The sequence below is a fragment of the Choristoneura fumiferana genome, chromosome 6, assembly GCF_025370935.1.
Source record: "Choristoneura fumiferana chromosome 6, NRCan_CFum_1, whole genome shotgun sequence".
Classification (NCBI taxonomy): Eukaryota; Metazoa; Arthropoda; class Insecta; order Lepidoptera; family Tortricidae; genus Choristoneura; species Choristoneura fumiferana.
Window position 1 is genome coordinate 12,753,929 of NC_133477.1, and position 18,532 is coordinate 12,772,460.

At 35.5% G+C, this 18,532-nt stretch overlaps 1 protein-coding gene across 1 annotated transcript; it reads right to left on the reverse strand.

Moving 5' to 3' along the window:
• Window positions 1-1,336: 1,336 nt before the first annotated feature.
• LOC141429098 (uncharacterized) lies at window positions 1,337-18,034 on the reverse strand. The gene is made up of 7 exons (XM_074089293.1): window positions 17,763-18,034; window positions 17,505-17,650; window positions 14,642-14,795; window positions 8,283-8,849; window positions 7,412-7,702; window positions 6,669-6,774; window positions 1,337-6,277 (listed from the first exon to the last, which is right to left on the reverse strand). The coding sequence occupies exons 1-7, from the start codon at window positions 17,809-17,811 to the stop codon at window positions 6,112-6,114; spliced, it is 1,479 nt and encodes a 492-aa protein (XP_073945394.1). The 5' UTR covers window positions 17,812-18,034; the 3' UTR covers window positions 1,337-6,111.
• Window positions 18,035-18,532: the final 498 nt, after the last annotated feature.

Consider the following 18,532-nt stretch of genomic DNA (forward strand, 5'->3'; position numbering starts at 1 on the left):
GGTTCATGACCCCACATTGGGAACACCCGGACAGGGATGGTGTTTATTACGTATCCTCTTCAAATAAACACATTCAACTAAAAAAAAAAAACTTGGAGAACTGCTCAGTCGCCCAGATATCTATAATATGTATATAAGTACTAGCCGTTACCCCGACTCCGTCCACGAAAAATTTGTTGTCCTTCTCCAGGATTCAAATTATCTGTATACCGAATTTAATCTAAATCCGTTCAGTGGTTTAGACGTGATGAAGTAACAAACGAACAAACAAACAAACAAACGGACTTACAAACTTTCGCATTTATAATATTAGTGGGAAAAGTGGGATGGAATTATCTGCATGACAAGTGTCACACTCGCACAGCCGTAGATGTCGTGCCGTTTGGTAGCGGCTGAGTAAATTAAAAAATATTTTAGTTGAATAATAACGGTACCTACTGTCCCTTTCCGCCTTTCCCGGTGGTTCATTAGGGGGTGAGCAGGCTATTTAAAACAGTACTCGTGTATTCGTTACACGATTAAAGTGACTTAACCCGCCGACGCTTAAAATGCCTGGACCGCGCTTACGTACTTACAATTTTAATGAAATGCGAAAAACGAATACTTTTAATGTCTGAGTCGGCTTTTCGCGTCGAGTTAAATTAGTCCGGACTTTGTTTAAGGGCAGCATGAAGTTTTGCGTTCGGCCTGAATTGGGTAGCTTGTGGATGAAATAGTAGATTGTACAACAAAAGCATATAACGAGCCATTTTACCCAAGGTTCATATGTATGTACCTTTTGTTTTTCATGCATTATTATATAATTACTTATTTTTTTATTTATCTGATTGATTTTTTTTTTTGATTCACGTTTCGCTATGATTTCTTTGGCAGATGTATGGGATGTCAACTTGACATTAGTAGCACAAAGGTTTCACCCTGGTACGTGAATCAGTTTCCTCGACTGTAGGTACTTTATGCTCTTAAATAACCGGAGATACATTTCTATAATCGTCTTCCTCGGCATTGTAGATTTGTTAAAAACGGATCGATATAATTTACTTATGATTATAACACTGGGAAACATGCGTTTTGCTGTTCATATTCGGGTTTCGGCATCGCTGTTAACCTTGCGTTTAATTCACTTTAAAAATAAATATTTGAGAGAGGCTCCCAACTTTTTTTAATGCTAATGTCTAATGTTGTATAGATAATGGTACGGAACCCTTTATTTTCGATATAGGTACGTTCGATGACTACCTCAATATTTTCGCATACCTTTACCGACACTCCTACACTACTTACATTTCTACCTTTTTCTTGTGCGACTTAAATGTGATGAAATAACGAACACGTATATTATTAAATAACATTTTATTAATTCTCATTTTCATGTTTAATGCTTATTATACTACTAGTTATAATTTAATTAACCTACAAGTATCACAAAACATGACTGTTCACTTGATTTTGACTGTCCAGTTCATAGATTACCTATTATTCAATTGAACATTAATTATACATCATAAAATAAATAAACCAATTCATAAAAGATACCACAGAATTGTCAGTTACATTGATTTAAAGTCATTTATCAATGTAAATCTTCGTATAACCATTGATGTAAGATAATACTAAAATGTTTAGAAAATACAATTAACAGCTATTTTTAAAGATACATTTACAATATAATTTATAAATCAAAGGCTATTGAAATTGGAATGCCTGCACTCTTCAATCTGATCCATTATGCCTGAGGTTTTATTCACGCCAAACAGATTTGTTCTTGTGTTTGATGTCAATTTGACACTGAACAGTGGGCATTGCAGATGTGCCCTGTGTAATAATTAGGTGTATCAAGAAACTCTTAAGCATATAAAAGTTTTTAAGTTACGTCAACACGAAAATAAACACGCCACAGAGATCACTAATAAACTAACAAATTAATAAAGACTGACACAATTTACTAGTACTAAAAAACGGGTCTTTTCTTTACACATTATATTAGCAAAGGCCTAAGTTTCCTTTATCTACACCCATATAGTAAATCCTCAATTATGCGTTCAAAAACGATAGGTAATGACCAGCATTACGACATTGGATTCTATTATGAACACGGCTGTATCGTAATGGTGAGATTTCATACATCATTACAGCACGGGTGGGGAGGGGGGGGGGCGCGACCACGTGCAGCAGCAGGTCGTCGCGCGCGCAGCGGGCGCAGCTCGTGGGGCAGACATACCTACCTAGTTCTCGTTAATGCAGGTCATTCTCAATGGTTCGCGGAACACATGATAGAGGATTTAATATATGAATAAAGATAAAATACTGTATGCAACTGTATGTAATTAGGCCTTAAAACACTCATGTGACCCACACTCGTGTTTTAAGGACCCCTATTACGATACAGTTGCATAAAATACTATTAATAATCTGAAGGGATATGTCACATAAATATTTTTAAATATTACAAAAACATTTAAAATGTTAAATTAACCGCACCCCGTAAGTAATTTTATTTACATGTTTTTTAAGCTTCGAATTATTGGGCCGGACTTCCTAATAAATAATCAAATAACAAAAATAACACAAATATTTCATATCGAAAATACAAACCGAGACATGGATGCACAGAAAAACCAGAAAAAGAGACCAGCGTTGGGAATCGAACCCAGTCTTCAGCAATCCGTGCTGCGTGCACCCCTACACCACCGCTGGCGGCTTGACGGTTTGTATTTTCGCTGGTCCAGCGGTGGTGTAGGGGTTATAGCACGCAACACGGATTGCTGAGGACCTGGGTTCGATTCGCAACGCTGGTCTCTTTTTCTGGTTTTTCTGTGCATCCATGTCTCGGTTTGTATTTTCGATATGGTTTTCACGGGATACCCGTAAAAATAACAAATTTGGAGTTGAAATAAAAAAATACAAAAAGGCTCCAAAAAACCAATCACAAATATTTTATATTGAATAAAAATATTAATTATAATCATACACCAAATCTATAACGCAGACTATATAAGGAAAAAGTAAAAATAATACCGAAGGAAAACGCCTACACAATTCAGAAAACTGAGGCCGTATTGTTTAACACGCGGGCGTTCACAATTGCATTTGCCGTCTCTTTCTACCCTCGTTCTATATCTTATGACAGAAAGAGATGAAAACAATTGTGATTCCAAGTGCATAAAACAATAAGGGCTCTGCAGGTCAGTCACAATATATTAATTTTCGTTTAGAAGGACCAATTAATGGTTGAAACGTTCTTATACAAAATGGCTGCTGGCCGAACAGCTGGTCTATTAGACTTTCCTAAGTTTTTCTTGTCGTGATTTATGATACGTTACCACATGCGTAGTTGCACTTTCAAACCAAAAAAAGCACAAAGATACTATACAATTTACTCGTGTTTGGCACAAGGACAAATGCATAAAGTTTTAATGCATTATTTTAACGTTTATAGTTAAAATTTTAACAGTTCGGCATTACTGTCGTCGTCTGCAGTCTGTCTAGACTGAGAAGAGATTTAAATCGAGTTGCAGTCGTTACGCAAATAACTTAAAATTTAAAAATAAATTTCTTACTTCTTACTTTCAGTGACATAGCCAGTGCCCTTAGTGTAAGTTTTCGGTTACAAAATACGTCTCTATCGCGTTCGCGTTAAAATCTAAATTTTTATGGAAACACGAACATCGCCAACGTTCCGCTAGAGGCGCTGTTCGTATTTCCATATAAATTGAGATTTTAACGTTCGCGTTTGAGGCGTATTTTGTTACCGAAAACTTACACTAAGGGCACAGGCCCTAGCAACGTGTTTGTAAACACTAATGTAAACATCGGCGACGCGTGGCATTGAGGTAGCATTTGACGTTTGCGAAAGACTAGTGATGTGACAATGTTTTTCTGTATGAGTCGAGCAATAGAAACCAATGAGTAAAAAAAATTGTAATCATTGAATATACGACATTCATGACAGAAAAATAATATTTCTTCTAATTTTTTAGAAGTAATCTTATGTCTCGTATTTAAGAAAATACACTTGGTGTAAGAAAATAATCTTTCGACTTCGACTGACGTGATGGGTAAAAGAAGCATTTTTCTGTAATGTTGCAGCGTATTTTTGCTGATGATCTCTTTGATTTAAATTTCTTTATTTTGTAACAAGATATTCATATTTTAATGTAAGATATCATAATCTTGATTTTTTTAAATTTATTTTTTACGTTTTGATAAACACGTTTACCTTTTGGTCGCAGTCTCAGTAATGAAAGTGACTTTTCAATATTAAAAACGGTTTCTAGACTTGTAGTTTTAGTTTGTCTCATCACTAGTGCTACCAAATTTCCACGAGTCGCTGATGTATATGCCATCCTTATAATGACAACGTTCCATGTGTGCTCATAAAATAAAGTCCTTGATGGTAGAATATCAGAATACATTAAGGGGCTGTTTCACCATCCATTGATTAGCGTTAACCGACGGCTCAATGTGATGCCGTCTCCGTCTATTCGAACAAAACAAATAGAGACGGCATCACACCTAACCGTCAGTTAACACTAATCAATGGATGGTGAAACAGCCCCTAAATTTACAAAAACCAACGGCCTGTAAAAATAACTTCTAAATAATCTGGACGCCCTTCATTTTCTGTCACGCCTGTACCTGTTAGGTATAGTGTTTACAGAACAAACACCTAAGATCCCGAAAGATTACACTGACGATGATACCGATGATAAATAACAGAACTGGAAAGCTATATGATTTACCTCTAACTTTCAGTCTGCTAAAAAGGACGTGATACAAAAATGTCCTTCAAAATGATATGTAGAGAACGAACAGAAACGTAAATGTGCTTTTTGTTTTTGAAATTACTAGACTATTCAATGTTTTAAAGGAAGCTAAAAATACACTGACGCGGCGGTTACGCAGAGCCGCGTCTGACTGAAAAATATTCTTTAAGGAAGCTAAAAATATACTGACGCGATTTTTGCGTCACGTTGTTGAGGCTGCGACGGCCAGTGAGATCAAATGATCACGTTTATTAGAGCAACATGTATTTAGTTTTTCCGATTTTGACGCTGCTTAATTTAATCAGCGTTAATATATTTATAAGACCGGGAATTGAAAATAGAAATTTGAGGTTCATTGAAATAATCAATTTTCAACACTATTTTCCTTGTCGGTTAGTCAAGGTACAGAGCCCGGAATTTTCGAGGCATTTTTGATCTATCATAGTGATTCCTCAATTATCGACTCTACGTAAATGATATCGATGATTTTGAACATGAAACTACCGTGAGACTCTCCATGACGTATCCGTCATGGATGCGGCGTCGCATCGCATCGCATCGCGGTTTTTTGTGAGAGCCCTTACCTCGATTTCAGACGTGAGTTATCCGTTTTGTTATCATTTAAAATGATATCGATGATGATGTTATCGTAAAATATTAACCGTAATATATTTTCTAAAGAAACTAATAGAACACTTATTAGCAGTAGGTACAACAGACCTTGAATATTTAATTGAATTATTAAATTGGAAAATGCATATTTATGTCTATTCCACATTTTCGACTGCTCAAAAGTTAATGGGAAGAGATCGTTCTTTAACGATAAAACCGTCTATATATATATATCGATATTGAATATCGGAAGTCGATAAGTGAGAAGTCACTATGACAGATCAAAAATGCCACGAAAATTCCGGGCTCTGTGACGATATTATATAGATGTTGTTATCATTTGATTTACAAATAATTATAACATAATGTCAAAACAATGCATAGATAAAGTGTTAGCACTGGTATAATTATCGTTACTTTATCATTTTATCTTAAATCTCTGCATCATCTTGTTTATTTTCTTGATAGTAAAAAAATCTACTATTTGTAAAACTAAATGCACATTTGCCATTTTTCTTCGATCTCTAGTGATATGAATTGGCATACCTACAGCTACCGCTATAGTACATACGACAGTAAAGAGTATAAATAAAAGGCCGCCCCTTTGTAACTGTCGACTGGTTGAATATGGCGTCAATTTTGTATCAGAATCTTTAGTTTCTCTTTTTAACCGCATTCTACACTACCTTGCCAGTCCATACGTCAGAGGCGCGAATAACAGTTCTTTTAATGCTTACGTCATAGAATCGTATCGAGTGTTGGGTGTAAGCGGATCCGTTTCGTCGTCGTGTCGTAAGTTGAGAGCGTTCCTAAAACTGTCACGGAGGCGCTCTCTGAACGTCTTGTAGTCCATGTTAGCTTGTTGGCCGAAATCGAAGTCTGCCACTTCTATGGTGTATCTGGAAAAGATGTGAAAGCATTGTTTAGCGCATTGTTTAGCGATGACCGATTGTTTAGTCAAAATGCATTGCAATAATTAATAATGGCCACAATAGTTCGTGGTATCGGTACTAAATACTAATAACACATTCTGTTTCGGTAGACACTGACCAAGTAAAATCAATTAATTTGATTCTTGGGCCATCATGGAACCTTCAACATCAGCCGGAAGACGTCCACTGCTGAACAAAGGCCTTCCCCTTAGAACACCACAATGAGCAACAACTCGCCACTTGCATCCACCCGCCCGCTACTACTTCTAGCTAAGCCGCGAACATACAAACATGGCGAAACTACAAGGGTTTCATTTTTGCCGATTTGGCTACGTAACTATAAACATGATCGACTTACTTGGAGCGATGCTGGTAGTACGCGACGCCGAAAACAACAAGTATGACGGCGAGCAGACAAAACACCACCGGCACCACAATCACCGACAGTTGCGCGTGCACCAGAGCTGAATACAAAAATATTGGTAGGTATTTTTTTTAGACAATACCAATTCATTATAACTTTCACTAAATAAGGTGATTTTGGCCTTATTAACTATCAGTTCTCTAAGCAGGGTCAGTGATTTCAGACAGCAAAGCGATTCCATAAAGTGCGAATACCTATTTATAGGTACCTTCATGAATCATGCATGCTCTCTATATTTAAGTATGCATTTTATCTATACCTAAAAATGAGTAACGTGAATAACTGACTGATAGAGTAAACCACTGAAGCTAGAGTTCTCCAAAGCCTAGTGACTTCCAAAGTGAAAAAAATGTACATAATGAATAGTAATGTCTAGGCGTGCATCCACCGTGCATCACAAAATGATTAAATACAGGTTGATTCAATAAGTGATAGTCGTTTTTTAAAGAGTATTACGAGTAGAACATCATATACCTAACTGTAATGTACATTTACCGCAAATAAATTTCATTTCATTTCATAGATATTTAAGTTTTCGATATATTAGGCCTCTATATACGAGCGACACTCACAGTGAGAAATTTCATTACTTTCGTTCAATTAATTCGTGCCAGTTCTTGTGATTCAGCCTATTCTGACAAATGCCTTATTACTTTTACTGTACTGCAACCACTTACCTTTATAAATATTGATAGTAGCTCTGGAAACATTCTTTCCAAGCTGATTCTCTATGATAACCACCACAGTATGTTGATCACTGTCCAAGAAGTATCGCACCAAAGGAAATGAATTCACGTTAGTTGTTGACTTGGTAGAACAAGTTTCATTCCCAGTGACGTTGTACTGGCCCATTTTATACTGTGCACAGAAGTTGAATGGAGGTGACCCAGAGTACTTGATTTCCAGGTTAAGAAGATCTCCATGCTGCAGCCAGTTTCGTCCAGTAATGTTAACTGACGAAATTGGCTCTGAAAATGAATAATCTTTACATAGTACAAAACAAAGGTCACTCCTCGCCGTCTGTACGCTTAGATCTTTTCAATAAACTAAGCGTCGGATTCGTTATCCTATTAATTATTATAAGCCAACTAGGGGAGGCGGTACTTGCTTCTAACAAAAATTAACAGTAGGAGAGGCAAAAAAATTGATAATTTAAATCGGAAGGAATATACACGACATGATACTAACTTATTATTAGCTCTATGGCAGGGTTACTCAAAGTGGGGTACGCGAACCCCTAGGGGTTCGCTATTCGACGGTAGGGGGTTCGCGACTACGTGACTCCAAAAAGCACCAGGCTGCAAGACTAGCAAGATGATTAAGATTGATTTTTGGAGTCTTTTTGTATTTTTTATTTTTAGTTTCTCCAACAGTCAATTTTATTACTTGGGGGGGGTTTCGCTATGGTCTAGAAACTAACGTTAAAAGTTTGAGAAACCCTGCTCTATGGTATGAGACTAACAAAGTCGATACATGCATACTAAAGTCACCTTCAAATGCAAGATAAAGCATGTCATAACATTTTTCATTTGGTTTAGTCACACTTACCTCTAACTTTTATCGTTGCTTGATAATGCCCATATGTATAATTGGTTCCAATAGGCACAATACCGGTGTTATGGCAAATGAAGTCTAACTCCAGATTTTTCTGTTTCAAAGTAGATTTTGCAGCCCGCTTAGTCAAATTATGCACCGGGATAACTGCATTGCTTTCTGTTGCTGGTTGATTAGAGGTAGGAGCAGATAAAGTTGTATTTGATTTTGGCGTTGTTGTGGTTGTTGTTGTTGTTGTCGTTGTTGTTGTGGTTGTCGTTGTTGTTGTTGTTGTAGTGGTTATAGGGGGGAGTGGTTCATTGTTCGCGACAACCAACACATCGATAAAATGTTCTGTCATCGTATCTGTGTAAGTGTAGTCTAAAGCCATTTCTGTCGTCTGATCTATGTATTGGCAGTCTATGAACCAATATGTGACGATTTGGGAGGCGTTAGCTTTAAGGAAGTTCATCTCTATTTCTGGCAGTTGTATGTAGTGGTGCACGGTCTGATTTACTGCCACAAAAGTGTCCGGTCTCGTGAGATTATTCTGCATCAGTAATAGATCTCCATGCAATGTATCTGAAAATATAATAACACGATTATTTTCTAACTTATCTACACTATTCTACACAGTATATCCAAGCGTACAACGGGATAAGTATCCGATTATAGATGTTTTTTCAGATAGTGATCCTGCATAGAGTTTTAAGTAATTCAACGCCCAAAAAACTAAGATGGGTAGGAAAAGACACTCGCAACACATTTTGCAAATTAAAAGTGGGAGGAACACGTGTTGTAAGTTAGCCTACGCACCATGGTAATATGGCACACGGCCCGCCAAACACCCTGGATTAAATTAGATTTTTTTTAACTTGTACTTCGGGAACTGTATCTAATAGCTGCAGCTAATTTTTTCAAGATTAAAGGTCAACTACCTATTATTTAGTCTTGACTTCTAACATATTGCATGCACAATTTCATGGTTATTGATTCAGTAGCTAAGGCGTGGAAGCGGAACAAACAGATAAAAACTTACTCACTTTAGCATTTATATTACGTATTAGTAAGGGTGGTAGATAATTTAAAAGTGTTTTCACTTATTCGATACCCTGTTATTGACACACTTATCCCCATTAAAGATACTAGTAATCAGCCGTTTAAAACAGATGTGGCCTTGTTTTTAAATACAGGTCTTATCGAGAACACTATAATTGTAATTGCAAGGGAAGTTGATTTGATTTTAACTTCATAAGAACAGGCAAATTACAAGTATTTAACATTAATTAACATTAAATTATATTTCCCTTAATGAATCATAAACAATAAATAAAGCACTGATATGTTCAAAGAAATCATTAATTATACAAATAATTGATAAGCGAAAAATTATTGAAGACCTAGTTAGAATTATACAAAGAAAGTATTGAGTTACCATACTTACCATGTATAACCATAGTATTCATAATATAAGATAAGAACTTTATAGCAAAAAATAAATTATAAAAATCAGAAACCCGACTGCCTTAGGAAACTTTAAATAAAAACTAAAAAGGAAAAGCAAGCAGTAGTCCAGAACAATGTTTATTATAAACTTTAACAGTCGGGACCCATTCAAAATAGCGTCCAGCTCGAAAATACAGTTTTCTTTTACTCTTTGATTTTCCTGTGAAAAGATATTTGGGATGGGCTAGTTATTAGCTTCTTAAAGAGGAAGTACGTGCCGCTATCAAACAACTGAAAACTGGCAAAGCTACTGGTATAGATGTCATCCCGATAGAACTAAGGCTGCGGCAGATCACGGTGTCCAGATGTTTCATACTATTTGCAATAAAATCTGGCAGACCGGTACATGGCCGAAGGAATGCGTCCATACAGTGTTCGTTCCACTTCATAAGAAAGGTTCCACAAAGGTGTGCAGTAATTATAGACTCATTGCTTTAATATCTCACGCTAGTAAAATACTGCTTCACATTCTGAATGAGCGCCTTAAGACCTTCCTATCGAAAGAAATTGCCCCTGAACAGGCAGGTTTTGTAAAAGGAAAAGGCACCGCTAGCAAATTTTTACTGTACGCCAGATCATCGAGAAAGCGCGGGAGTTCAACAAGCCTGCGTACATTTGTTTTGTTGATTTTTCGAAAGCATTCGACTCGGTGAGGTGGCCAGTTTTGTGGAAATCCTTGCTGGATATGGGCACAACAAAACACCTTGTCTACTTACTCAGACGTCGGTACGAGAGCGGATCGGCGTCGGTCAGAGCAGATGAAGCGCAGTCGAGTGATTTCCATCCCGATGCAGGAGTACGCCAAGGTTGTATAATTTCACCACTACTATTCAACATCTATACAGAGATGATAATGAGAATAGCCTTGGAAGACTGGACGGACGGGGCGTAATTGGCGGTAGAAGGATTTCCAACCTGCGTTATTCGGATGACACGACCTTGTTCGCAACTAGTGCTCGTCATATGGAAGATCTGCTGCATAAGATGGAAGCTACGAGCCGTGACTTTGGATTGAAAATAAATCGCACAAAAACCAAAATGATGATTTTCGACGGCGTCAAAAAATTTTACCAGGGATCACACACATAGGGAATTGCGAGGTTGTTCAATCATATATTTAGGTACCTTGGGGCGTTAATACCCAACGAAGACGGGTGCGTATAGACGAAATAAAGCGGCGCATGGCGATCACTAGGTCTGCTATGGATAAAATAAAAAAGGTTGGGGGTAATAGGAGCATTACCAAGACCACGAAAACCAGACTCGTTTATTGCCATATATTTCCCATTTTCCTCTATGCGTCGGAGACATCGACTCTTCGTGAAACCGAGAGGAAGAAAGTTGACGCGTTGGAGATGTGGTGCTGGAGACGGATGCTAGGAGTTTCGTGGACAGAGTTTCGTACAAACGACTCCATATTACCAAAATCATCACTCATCGTGATTCACAATGATGACCACGATCACTCTGGCAAGTGTGTACCGACTAAGAAGAAGAGAGTTACTTATAAGCTTTCTTTTGATACCCATATTGTTTCATATTTTTACAATAACCAAAAATAAAGAAGGACTATTTTTTTTAAGTTAATCATCCAAATCTTTATAAATAATGTACACTATTAATGTACACAATACTGTACATTATTTATAGCTTTTAATCGCCAGTTTGGATCAAAATGTGATGACCTTTAATCATATACGATTAGTTAACTTATCACAACTAAAGCACTGCAACAAATTTGATGAAATTTGGAATTGAAAAAAGCTTGCGCTTTATAGCAGAAACTACGAGTAGAATATTTTTAAACAGGGAATGAGAGCCGATGAGTCCACGAAACATAGTTATTAAATTATGTATAAATATAAATCAAATAAATATTATGTAGAAAATTACGTAGTTATTAATATTGTGTTATTTTGTAAGTACATTACGCATTAATCTACTTACAAAGTAAACAAAATTATGACTTCATCTTATTACTTCTTTTATTCATCATCATTATGACGACTTCACAAAAAATGTTTAGAACCTCTTCTTCTGTGACCTTCTAGAGTCCAATGTTATCCTGAATGGACTATAGGCGACATAAAATGACTTTTTATGTTCTAGTGGATATAGTAAAATCTTTGTCTAAGACCAAGGTAATCACTAATCAGGTGTCAACAGCCAGAAACAAAAAAGTTTCTAAGTATATATATAATATTTTTTATTTCATATGAAACTAAAAATCAATCAAATCAATTAAAATCCTACTAATCCTACTAATATTATAAATGCGAAAGTTTGTGAGTGAGTGAGTGAGTGAGTATGTTTGTTACTCTTTCACGCTGAAACGGCTGGACGGATTTGGATGAAATTTGGTATGTAGATAGCTGAACATCTGGAATAAAACATAGGCTACTTTTTATCCCGATATTCTCACGGGATAGGGATAAAATCTCGAAATATCAACCGCTGGGCTTAGAGTCATGAAATTTGATAAGTAGGTAGCTGGACGTTTGAAATAACACATAGGCTACTTTTTATCCCACGGGATAGGGATAAAATCTTGAACTAATAACGCTGGGCTTAGAGCCCTGAAATTTGCTATGTAGATAGCTAAACATCTGGAATAAAACATAGGCTACTTTTTATCTTACAGTGAGATTTTATGTTGACATCATAATATATGCATTTCATTTTTGTTTTTATGTACTTACCTTGTTTTGTACTCTTGTTTTTGTTTTGTTGTCATTTTTCACAGTTTTGTGAACTGAATTTTAATTTCATATTTAATTTTATTGTATTTTGACATTTTAATTATTTGATTGTTCGTTTGGTTCCTATTGCATAAATTTGACTTAGATTTAATTCTTGTTTTGCTCTTAATTTTATTATTGAATTTAATTCTAATTTGACATTTTAAATTTATTTATTTTTTATTCTCGCTGACTATTTATTATACTTAATAAGATTTATTTATTTTTGTATACATTTGACGATCCTTTTGTGAATTTCTTGTAATTAACTGACATGTGCTTATAATGTATTTTTTCAAAAGGTAATAAATAAATCTAATCTAATCTAATCTATCCCGATATTCCACGGGATAGGGATAAAATCTCGAAATAACAACCGCTGGGCATGAATATTTGATAAGTAGGTAGCTGGACGTTTGAAATAACACATAGGCTACTTTTTGACCCGATATTCTCACGGGATACCTAGGGATAAAATCTTGAAATAACAACCGCAGGGCTTAGAGCCATGAAATTTAGTATGTAGGTAGCTGGACCTCTGGAATAACATATAGGCTTCTTTTTATCCCGATATTCCCACGGGATAGGTATAAAATCTTGAAATAATAACCGCTGGGCTTAGAGTCATGGAATTTGGTATGTAGGTAACTGGACGTCTGGAATAACACGTAAGGGACTTTTTGACTCGATATTCCCACGGAATATTTAGGGATAAAATCTCGAAATAACAACCACTGGGTTTAGAGCCATGAATTTTGGTATGTAGGTAGATGGACCTCTGGAATAACACACAGGTTAATTTTTATCCCGATATTCCCACGAGATAGGGATAAAATCTTGAAATAATAAACGCTGGGCTTAGAGTCATGAAATTTGGTATGTAGGTAGCTAGACGTCTGGAATAACACATCAGCGACTTTTTGACCCGATATTCTCACGAGATACCTAGGGATAAAATCTCTAAATAACAACCGCTGGGCTTAGAGGCATGAAATTTGGTATGCAGGTAGCCGGACGTCTGGAATAACACAAACGCTACTTTTTATCCCGATATTCCCACGGGATAGTTTTGTAACTAAGGGACCCCATACATCCCTTTTTTATTATTATTATTATTTTGTTTTTATTTCTTTAATTGTATTCTGTAGTTTTTAAGTAAGTATTTTATTTTAAAAAAATGACTTTCTGTCAATTTTCTTGCCGCGCATTCTTCTTGGCTATGATGGTCTTTCCGAAAGCGCTGGTAGTTTAAAAATAACGTGTAAAAGTGCCCATTGCGGCATATTTACTGAATGAATGAATTTGAATTTTAAATTTGAATTTCGATTGGTTTTTTTTTTAATTTCAGCACTAGGTTTTAGGGTCTTGAATTTTGTACAGTCATTCACAACACAACCTCAATGAAGATCACGATATAAATTTTGAAAATTTCCAGGGGAATTTCGTAAAATCCCGAAAATTTGAATTGCAACTACCAGACCGAAAAGTTTACGCGTGCGAAGCCGCGGGTAAAAGCTAGTAATTAATAGAACTAAAAATGTATAAAATTATATAGCAATGCATGAAAAATAAAGGTACCTAGTAAGTGAACAATTGTTTCCACTGTTGCTATTTAATTTCCTCTCAATCAAAGTGAAAAGCAGTGTAAAACTCGAGCATTAAACCCATTTTCCCCTTGACGTGTCTATCCCGAGTACTGCCTTTTCGCAACGTAACGTTTGGCAACCTATTTCATTTCGCAACTTTTCATTTCGCAAACTCTAAAACTGTAATATTTCAGGATTTATTTCAGGGCCATCGTGTAGAACTCTTTAGGTTAGGTTAGGTTAGTTTTATAAAAATCGTGAAATATTTACAGTTTCAGAAATATTAAACAGTTGGAAAATGAAAAGTTGCGAAATGAAACAGGTTGCCAAACATTATTCGCCGAAACATTAGTAAACCGTCTATCCACCCTAGCCGTACCGTGGTTATATGAACGTCTCGGGTAAAATGGCTTGATTTACGCTATAGTTTTACAATCTACTATTGTTTAATTTACAAAAGAAAAAATATCACCAGTATTTTCTACACACAATATTTCTAGTATATTTCAAAGATCGTTAGTTTTCTAATAAAAAAGCTTTATACCTGTTAACTCAAATTTAGTCTTCCCTTTAGCAACAGAATACCATGTCCATGCAAATTTCTTGTCCAGTTCCACTTGTGCAACATAAACACCTGCAGTACAATTTTCCCTTTTGTACTGAACTGTCCAGTTAACAACATTAGATGTAGAAATAACCTGAAAGTAAAGTGATTTCAAATTAGAATAGTTATATGTGTCACAAGGGAGTAAAATGATGTATTTACGGCGAGAGTGGTTGGTACATTGAATCCAGAATGTAGCTAGGGATTCTAAAGTAGAATCCTGAGCGTAAGGAGGGATTCAAGTGTTAACGCCCAAGCACAGTGTTTCGTGTAGAACAAGCCTGAGATTGATTCTGAGAGGAGACCTGTGCCCAGCGCAGTGGAACGTATGTAGGCTAGGATGATGTTTTTGGAGTGTGTTAATTCGATTATTATATTCAATTTTTTTGTTATAGTTTCATGAAATTAGGTAAGAAGGGGGCATAGTTATTTACGAGATAAATGTTTTTATTAACTTAAAAAATATTTTATTCTGCGTATAAAATAATAACAAAATTACACATTTTTCATCCATTCTTCAAAAAGTTCCATCTTTGACATTGCTAACAGGTGTACTGAAAAACTAAAAAAATATTTGGTGTACTATTTAGAGGGGGGATGAAAAGTATAAAAATGTAAGTAAGAGAAGTGAGGCTCGACAATATATAAAATCCAGACCTGTGGAAAGGGGTGGAAGGTATTTCCGACTCTATCAAAGTGGAAAAACCTGGAAAAATGGTTACATATTTTGACACGTTTTTAAGTTTATTTTTTGCGTTATTGCAATGGATATTAAGAGTTGAAAATAACTATTTCACACCTCTTATTCAGAAAAGTAACTTTTCCTCCCTGACAAGAGGGATCAAAGTGCAACTTTTCTGTTCAAGGCTTTTCAAAGTGTTTTTTTTTCAAATGCAATTTTTTGGGGTTGATAATTGTAAAACCACGCCATTTGCTATGCTAGTTGCTCTTTAATTATATTTAGAATTGTTTTGTTTCAATTTTCGTCATACTCGGCGTGAAAAGTTGTATGAGTCACTTGGGAGCAAAATTATTTTCATCTTGGGCGTTAACACTTGAATCCCTCATTACGCTTAGGATTCTCCTTTAGAATCCCCTACTACACTCAGGATTCTATTGTAGAGTCCTTCAGTATGTTCTGGAATCAATGTACCACCCTCGCCGTAAATACATCATTTTCCTCCCTTGTGACACAAATAACGATTTCCTGTAACATTTCCTACTTTAGTTAGTTTGTTATTTGGTAACGGAGTACTATACTCTTCCTGCTCTTTTTCCTGTCATACTTAGCTTGTTCAGATGATTTATGTAACAGTAAAAATAACAAAGCTGAAATGGAAATGGACAATATTGGACAAGCAAATTTTTCAATTTTTTGTTATTCTATTTTGTTCCTTTATTCTCAACAAAGATTATCAGATCATCCATACTAATATTATAAATGCGAAAGTGTGTTTGTCCGTCTTTCACGCCATAACGGAGCGACGGATCGACATGATTTTTGGCATAGAGATAGTTTATGGGCCAGAGAGTGACATAGGCTACTTTTTATCCCGAAAAATGCACAGTTCCCGAGGGAACAGCGCGCGATAACCGAATACCACGCGGGCGGAGCCGCGGGCAAAAGCTAGTTATATTATAAATTATAATTAAATAATCATAATTACTTAAATTACTGTTTTCATTCATTTTGATTCATTTGCTAATTTAATTGTTTGTTGTCTTGTAATTTTCTCTCTGTGTACAGTCAAGTGCAAAAATATGATCTTATTCAAACTTTCAAAATAAATACCACAGACTTATTCTGACACAATAAGGCACATATCATACCTGATGTTTTTTTTTGTTTTTATTTATGTTTTATATTGAATTTTTATATGTTTAATGTAGTTTCAGTGTATTAGTAATAACTGTAATGCTGTTTAAATAAATTTATGTGCAATAAATAAATAAATATTATTATATATTTTTGAGTGGTTCAAATAGATACTTATTTTTGCACTTGACTGTACCTGTTTTCTGTATTGCTTACTATTTCTGGTGTACAATGGAGTGGAGTCATTGTATTGTATTGTATTGTCATAATTATTTGTTAACCAGTGTGTAGTTGCCATAGAATAAATAAATAATTACTTAACACTGTACATAATATATTTTTAGTATTTTTCCTCAAGTTAAAACTAACACACTTCATGTCTCTTCCCTTCATGTCATATTTATTTAACAAAATAGCACTTTACTAGTAGTAGCAACTTTTATACCATTATCAATAGAGTCCGGAGTGTTTGTAGATGGTAAGACAAAATCAACCATGGAACATTAAAATTTTATTCTTACCACCTATTTCAGCATCCACTGATTAAATTTATCTGATGGATAAAATGTGATGCCATCTCTGTTTGTTTTGTTTGAATAGACGGAGACGGCATCACATCTATCTGACAAATAAACTTAAATCAATGGGTGGTGAAATACCAGAACTAACCTAATCCTACTTACCATTCAAAGTATTTAGAGTAAGCTATACTTGTTTTGGCTACAAAAAGTACATTGAGGAAAGCAGTAGAATGATATGTAGATATGAGCTACATAATAATTACATTCAGTTTGCCTCTATTTTATTTTTAAACCAAAGAAGACAAACATGCTTGTGGTTCAGCTGATGGTAAGTGATCTATATACCGATTGAAACATTAATGTTGAGATAACTGACAGATACCTTTGTATATCATAGTGCAGCACTACAATTGAAGTAGTAAATAAGGTACAGTTTTTCTATTTCAGTAAATAAAAAGAAACTCACCTCATACACTTCCTTACTAATATTATCCCAAAAAACGAACTTCAGCTCGTCGTCACTGTAATTGTCTGTCACCGTCGCGGTGAATGTGATATTAGAGCCACGCACTGCAGGGCCATTGCTTGCCAAAGACACCTTATATGATACAACTAAAACAAAAATCACAAATTAAATTTACCGCTCCTAAAGCACAATTTTAACAATGAACAACTACAGCACATAACAAAAGATCTTGAAATGATAAAGATAACAATATCGTACCAGTTTTGAAGAAGATAGCTAAACAAAACAAGAGGACAGTGCGAGCCATATCGACTCAAATCACACGCGATTTACAACTTTGAAGTTCAAATGCACTCGACACCTATTATTATAAGATTCCCTGTCAACTCATTAGTACCGAATAAATGAAATTACTCAAAACAGACGTGTTATTTACGACTGTCCGCTAAGTAGAAAATTTGCGTTTGCGATTGCGACTTCTATTCTATACAGTTTTGCCGTTGTGTGATGTGTGTGTTGTCAAACTCGGACGTCTTTCCTTGCTAATGTCAAACAAACTGTCAAACAAACGTGTCAAAATCAAGAAAAACTGTTTGAGCTTCAGTTACATTAAAATAAAATAAAAATAAAACTATAAAATAAATCGAATCGAAGTTTTAATGCAAAGTATATTAGTTACATTACATTACTAAAGCTGGTCGAAATTTAAATAGGTATTTAACGTTTTATAGTACCCTTTCAATCAAGCTACATGCATGAAATGTAGGTTCACGCGCCCATGCATGTGCAGTTCCAAGTGCAAGTGCAAGTGTAACCTGCAGGGCTACTACGAAACTCGAAACTCGAAGCTCATGTCGTGTGGTCAAGTGTGTAAATGTAGCATTAGATAGAACAAATAGAATACAAGTATGGTATGAAGAGCTCCTTACAGTATATAAAACTATCTACTATAATCATATCGTCGTCGTCATTTTTAATCCCCGACGCAAAAAGAGGGGTGTTATAAGTGTGACCGCTATGTGTGCCTG